At 39.7% G+C, this 7,375-nt stretch overlaps 1 protein-coding gene across 1 annotated transcript in view; it reads left to right on the top strand.

Moving 5' to 3' along the window:
* The first annotated feature begins 415 nt into the window (after positions 1-415).
* LOC103508240 (cilia- and flagella-associated protein 44-like) overlaps positions 416-7,375 on the top strand; it is a 12,753-nt gene continuing 5,793 nt past the window's right edge. The window contains exons 1-6 of the mRNA XM_026822875.1: positions 416-636; positions 1,160-1,655; positions 4,999-5,161; positions 5,329-5,468; positions 6,228-6,391; positions 6,807-6,937. Coding sequence (XP_026678676.1) covers positions 1,168-1,655; positions 4,999-5,161; positions 5,329-5,468; positions 6,228-6,391; positions 6,807-6,937 — 1,086 coding nt within the window. The 5' untranslated portion in view covers positions 416-636; positions 1,160-1,167. The remainder of the gene's footprint in view (positions 637-1,159; positions 1,656-4,998; positions 5,162-5,328; positions 5,469-6,227; positions 6,392-6,806; positions 6,938-7,375) is intronic.

The raw sequence follows: 7,375 nt of genomic DNA, 5'->3' as shown, positions 1-7,375 counted from the left end.
TGTGAAAAGCTAGCAATTCGAATTTTTTTTAACTGATGTGAACTTGGCTTTGTTTACATTTCATTTCTTCTTTCAGGGGTACGTAAAGTTTTTTCAACGACCGTGATGTGCCAAAAAAAGTCCAAGCTAAACAAGATTTTCAAGAATTTCAAGTTACCTAACCAAATAACCAATGAAATAACATGTGTGAAAAGCTAGCAATTCCAAATTTTTTAACTGATGTGAACTTGGCTTTGTTTACATTTCATTTCTTCTTTCAGGGGTACGTAAAGTTTTTTCAACGACCGTGATGTGCTGCCACATTAGCGGATCTTTTTGAAACTAATAGCTCGTTGCTAACCGTTTGAAGAACAAAATTTTGAAATCTTTGAACTTTTTTTTTACGTTTGTGGAGTTTTACGTTTCCAATGGAAACTGATCAACAAAATTTCCTTGTCAGTTTGTTAGTTGTTTACTTTTCATCAGGAAAAATGTAACTTTTCTCAGAAATGTCTAAAAATTTACCTATGCTAATTTGGATTGTGAATTTGAACTGATGGAAATGTGAGCCATGTGTCCATGAGGTACGAATCTATATTCTATAAACCTACTTCCTAACTGGTTCTGCACTTCTGCAGGAGTTTTCTACTGACAAAGGTAATGTACTACCTTTCTACCTAAACCAAGGTGTCTGTTGAAAAGCATCTAGAGTCTACAACTCTACTCCATAATCGGGCTAGGTATGTCGATTTGGCTGAAACGCGTCCTCACAATGAACTTTTTATTAATTCCAGTGTTACAGTCGATGTTGATTGACATTAATCATCTGTAGAGTACTAAGGTGTGTCCTAACATCATAGTCGACCGACCGTCGATCGATGGACGAGGTGAATCTATGCTGTCGACGGTCGACGCAGTGTGAACGGTTCAGTCGATGTCGATCGACGGGGTCAACTACTTATGTGTGGACACAGCTTTAGACTCACCTGTAGGTAATTTTGAGTACATACCTACTACCTACATACGACTGTTTATTTTATGGCTTTGGAATAAAATTGTTTTACATTACTTACTTTACTTTCCGTGTCCTCTTCTTTCTCATCAAATCTTTCTTCCCCAGTAATTTGAGACGTAAATTTCCCTCTCATTTGCCGCATGGAGATCTATTTTACATTCACAGATTGAACCATGTCAGCTGAAAACCCGGATATCGCGTCATCAGGGGAAAACATTGAAAACGAAGCGGACACTACAGGACACATAGAAGACACTGGATATGTCATTCCGCCAGATGGAGTTCCCAGTGACCTACCAGAAGATGCAAGAAGTGGAGGTGAAGAATTGGGTGAACATGAAGGGAAAGGAGAGGAACCAATCGAAGATCAAGAAAAACCAGATGAAAAACAGGACAAACCTGGAGAAAGAATCGAGAATGTGGAAGGAAAAGACAAAGAAAAGGGCGACACAACAACATCAGATGAGAAACGTTTACTCTCGGGCGAAATTGAACAACTTCTGCAGGATCATCTGATGGACCGGTTGATCGATGGAATGGACATGGTGTCTTTGCTAAGTGGTGCTGGGGAAGGTTCGGACCTCAACTTGGATGCCAGAATACCAGCCGATGTTTTCCTCAGCGACAAATGTACCTTGGATAGTCACTATGTGGAGATTGAGTATCCTTTATCATAAAAAATGCGCTTTTAATACCTACATGGTACTTATCGATCTAGCCGGAAACATACAGAAACTCGTAGGTCTGGGTTGGATGTGCATGGCTAACATACCTATACAAAGTAATGTCTCCTATTCTCCCCCTTTTTCTTTGTTCGCTCTCTCTTTTACCTCCGTCTCTCTCTCTCTCTCTCTCTCTCTCCCTCTCTCCCTCCCTGACTTGAGATTTGGGGTGCACTTTTTATCGTCAGTATAGGCATCTTATGTACCTATTGGTAGTTACTTGTGTAGGATGATTTTCTATCCTGCCTTCCTTCTCTCTTATTAAGTTTCTCATCTGATGTTGTTGTGTCGCCCTTTTCTTTGTCTTTTCCTTCCAAATTCTCAAGTCCTTCTCCAGGTTTGTCCTGTTTTTCATCTGGTTTCTCTTGATCTCCGATTGGTTCCTCTCTCTTTTACCTCCGTCTCTCTCTCTCCCTCCCTCCCTGACTTGAGATTTGGGGTGCACTTTTTATCGTCAGTATAGGCATCTTATGTACCTATTGGTAGTTACTTGTGTAGGATGTGAATACTACCTACCCATAAGTACATAGTATATTTCTATATTATCTACTTAGGTAGGTAGGTATGTAGAATTTTCAGAATGCCAATATAGGAAAGAAATGAACCGAATGAATTTTATTCACTCCAACGGTAAGATATGGCCAAAGTGGGGCTTTTCCCCTGCTTAGGTAAAAATTTATATATATAAAAAAAAAAAAAAATATTCACTCCACCATCTGCAATATTCGAGCTGAGACGTGGGTCTGGAGGACAAGGTTTGGGCTGCATCACGGTAAGTGATTAGGCGACACCAACGGTAAGTGATTAGGGGACGTGCCCACCTCTGTGGCCGAGTGTTCAAGAGCACTGACTCTTGACCCGGAGGTGCTGGGTTCCAGTGGCGTAGCGTGGTCTAAATTCAAGTGTAGGGCCTTGTAGGGCTCATGCACAGGTCTACCAAGTCCCATCACAGTAGGTACATGCCATTAATATTTATGGGCATTAGAGTGAACTTTTGAGTTGTATGGCCGCCATACACGCCATACATACACGCTACGCCACTGTGGGTTGGGGAATTTTCAGACAAGTGAAATTTTGAGACACCAACTTTGGTCTCAAATGACATGCTCATGGACTACGAAGAGCAGAACCATGTCATTTGAGAACATTAAATTTGGCGGTTCAAAATTATTCTAGTCTCGAAATCACCCCACTCCATTCTAGTTGTACTCGTACATGCATATTTTCAACTTGTTGTTTCATTACAATTGGTAGGTAGGTAGATATAGGTATGTTTTATTTGGTATCATTTTTTTTTTTTACTTTCTATTACTACAGTATAGCGGAGCTATACTAGTAATGAAAGTATTGCAATCGGTCCAATTTTTTTACAAAGAATTTCTTATCCTAAGCTTAATCTAAACTTCTAAGACTTCATCAGTAAATGGGTTTCTTCAATTAAATTGATCCCAAGGGCAAAGAACCTAAACCCTTGACAAATGGAAAGTGTCTGAAGAAATGTGATGTGTTCCAATCCACTCAAATACCACATGATTTCTGACTACCTGCAAGTCTGACTCAGAGGTTCAAACATTTCCTCCCATCCCCCACTGTGATAGTTCCATCCAGTCGAGTCTAGTACGAGGGTACGATTAGTAGCATAAGCTATGATGAGACAATAGGTGACATGGTGCAGCTGACATCCAAACCCACAGGCCCAGTTGATTTGGCAGGATACAAAGGAACTCTCTCAAATTTAAATCGAGGAGGATAAACTCAATATTTTCTTTTTTCTTTAAAGTGGTACCTACTTACTCTACCTACCTATAAGTGCCAATAAAAATTGAATTAGGTAAATTTCACCAAGGCATTTTTGCCCGATAAGGAGCAAGGAGGTGAAATACTGTCTGTTGGTACAACCGAACTTTATGGGGAATACTTACTATTAGGCAGTTCACACACGGGTAATAATCGTTTTCGTTTCGAAAGGGATGACCATTGAGCATTCCTCGAATAAAGTGGCAATTAGAACAGACTAAAAGAGCATAAAATTGTGTCCAAAATAGTCCAAACATAGTCGACGACCGGCCGTCGATCGAAGAGGTGAATCTATGTTGTCCCAGGTAGTGTGGGCTGCCACATTAGCGGATCTTTTTGAAACTAATAGCTCGTTGCTAACCGTTTGAAGAACAAAATTTTGAAATCTTTGAACTTTTTTTTACGTGTGTGGAGTTTTACGTTTCCAATGGAAACTGATCAACAAAATTTCCTTGTCAGTTTGTTAGTTGTTTACTTTTCGTCAGGAAAAATGTAACTTTTCTCAGAAATGTCTAAAAATTTACCTATGCTAATTTGGATTGTGAATTTGAACTGATGGAAATGTGAGCCATGTGTCCATGAGGTACGAATCTATATAAACCTACTTCCGAACTGGTTCTGCACTTCTGCAGGAGTTTTCTACTGACAAAGGTAATGTACTACCTTTCTACCTAAACCAAGGTGTCTGTTGAAAAGCATCTACAGTCTACAACAGTTGTAGTTGACAAAATTTTAAAAAGCATGAAATATTTTTATTCAGGAATGAATTGTCTGTTTAAAGATGTTCCTATGTAGATCAACGTATCTACAATTGAAAATTCAATGTTTTTTGGTAGGAAATTCGGAATATTAAATTTCACACTGTCAGGTACTTATCAGTCTTATATCATATTTCTGATGCTTTTTACTCGTATGAGATGCCTGTTATTATTCTTCCATCAGTCAGTTTGTTTTCACTCTGAAACCTTCGCTAATATTTCAATTTGGGTAGGAAATTCGGAATATTAAATTTCACACTGTCAGGTACTTATCAGTCTTATATCATATTTCTGATGCTTTTTACTCGTATGATATGCCTGTTATTATTCTTCCATCAGTCAGTTTGTTTTCACTCTGAAACCTTCGCTAATATTTCAATGGGTAAAATTATTAAGCTAGGAGGTTAGGTAGGTATCTAATATATCTACAGCATACCTAGTAAGGTCGTGGTTAGGTTAGGCTCAATGTCATCCGAATCCTAGGAGTTTATCCTCATTTTGACAACAGTCAGGATTTTACAGGTAAATGATGGAACATTTAAATTACTTTGTCTTATTCAGTAGTCTTCCTAGTCAAGTGTAGACAAAGTACTTTGCATCATTGACATAGTATCCCGGTTTGAAACTATAATCAGGATTTGTTGACGTAGAGTTCCAAGGGTTGGGTGGCAGAGAATGTCCCCCTCATACTGACCTCTGTACTTTGCCTTAACCTTACTTTGTTCAGATATTCGTTTGGTTATGATTGCGGAAAGAATTTCAACATTTGCTGTCCGGATCCAAACTATCTGGTGTTCCTGTCTGGCTGTTTCATTCATATTTTGAACATTAGTGACAAACTAGTGGAGCTGAGACGTGGGTCTGGAGGACAAGGTTTGGGCTGCATTACGGTAAGTGATTAGGCGACACCAACGGTGAGTGATTAGGGAACGTGCCCACCTCTGTGGCCGAGTGTTCAAGAGCACTGGCTCTTGACCCGGAGCCGCTGGGTTGAGTGATTAGTAGATACCAAGGTTTGGACTGTATCCGTTCTCTTCATATTTGATATCATCCGCAGAAAAATAACACGGAGCCTCACATTGCAATCGGGGAGAAGGGCCACAACCCTGATATTATCATCTATGAGTGGCCTAGCTTCAATGTGGTCTCTGTCCTGAGAGGCGGAAGCGTCAAACAATACACATGCGTGGATTACAGGTAATCTATAGATATACAATTATATTACTATTTTTATGAAGTTTCCATTTAGGTTATTCGGTACAAATCTTTCAATGAAATAAATATTCAACAAATGGTATACCCATCCTTAAAAGCCGGAGCTTATGCCACGGATGGGGAATTACCTACATTTTTAGGTACAACAGCGACACTAAGGCCAGCCACTCACTATCAGGTAGCCCTGATCAGGTGTCAGTTCTACCTGATAGTGTGTGTCCTCATAAGGTATCAGGTAGACCTAACGGAACTTTTCAGCCGTACCTGTCAGGTCTACGTGATAGTGTGTGTGCTCATCGGGTATCAGGTAAACCTGACAGACGGACTTTTTCAGCCGCACCTGTCCGATCTGCCTGATAGTGTGTGCTCATCAGGTGTCAGGTGTACCTGTCAGGTCTACCTGACAGTGAATGGCTGGCCTAATGGTAGAAGGAGGCGACGAACAGGTGTCTGTAGTTGCCCTTACGAGAACTCATAGCACAATGGTAAAAGTTGCAAATATGTAGATCGCCTTCTTGAAATCGTGAGTACTGACAAACATTGATAAACTTTGTATTTTCCGATGTTTCTATTTTTTTTTTTTTTTTTTTTGATAATTACTCAGAAGCCACGACAATGAAAAAGAAAGCTCCTTATTGTGTTTAATATAATAACACTGGTCACTGCTCCTTTGTGACATATCCTTTTTGTAGCAGTTTTCCATTGACGTGACTTCTGAACAAGTACCCATTTTTTTTCCAGTCCAAAAGGTGATATTCTAGTCAGCCAATCAGGAGAGCCGGACCACACTATCGGTATCTGGGATTGGCAACGACGTCACGTGATTCTCAAGGTCAAATCTCACGCTCAGGATGTGTACAACGCACGGTTCTCCAAATATGTCACCGGACATCTTAGTTCTAGCGGTAAGGAATAAGGAATCCTTGGAATAAAAGAGACTTAGCGTGGATTTCACCAATATTTTTTCAGTTCTTAGAAGGCCTGTTAAGCTAACAGCCTGTTAAGTTTCATTTGATTTGTATAGGCTTGACAAGGCTGTTAGGATATTAGGCTGTCACGGGCTAAAAAGTAGGTTGGTGAAACCTGTCATTAGTGCGCGGCCACAACGGCGACCACAGACCATTGACCCTTGCCGAGACCATCGACCATCGCAGAAAAATACTCAGCTAAATTTCTTGATTTTCTGCGAGGGCCGGTACTATGGTCGGAGCTATGATCAGTACTCCGTTGAGGACGTAGAAGCGTTCATGGAAATCATGCCTTGATCAAGTCCACCATTTTCTTTTCATGTCCGGTGCCTATCCCGTTTTATTCAATCAGGGCTGGGTCACATCAAAATGTGGAAGATGGTAAACACCTTCACCAGTCTGAAACTGTTGGGAGTCATCGGTAGGTTTGGCAAAACCACAACGTGCGATATTTTGGCCATCTACCCCATGCCTGATGAAAAGGTAAGGGATACCTTAAATGACACTTATGAAGACGGGTCTGGAATTTAGACCCGAAACGTCCAGTACAAAACAAGGTACGCGCCAATTTCAAGACCAGAAAACCACAACATTGTAAGTTATGAATGCATTGTGGTAAAGCAGAGTTTTTCACAACTTTAGTGGACATCACAGCATTACTAAGTGCTTCCTTTGCAACCAATTTCCATACTTCAATCTTCAATAATCTTTTGCTGTCACTTTTTTTTTTTTGAAAAAACAAAGTAGATTTAAAATTTTAAATCTACTCTTTAAAGTAAAATTTTAAATCTAGATAGGTATCAATTTTCATTTAGTTGTCATGAGATCTATTATTAAATATGTTTATATTAGACATCCTAGGTTATAAAGTTATGAAATAGGTAACTACAAAACTTATTACCTTTATATGATACAATGGAT

This window comes from Diaphorina citri, unplaced genomic scaffold, assembly GCF_000475195.1.
Source record: "Diaphorina citri unplaced genomic scaffold, Diaci psyllid genome assembly version 1.1 scaffold379, whole genome shotgun sequence".
Taxonomy (NCBI): Eukaryota; Metazoa; Arthropoda; class Insecta; order Hemiptera; family Psyllidae; genus Diaphorina; species Diaphorina citri.
This window is presented reverse-complemented; position numbering and strand designations above follow the sequence as displayed.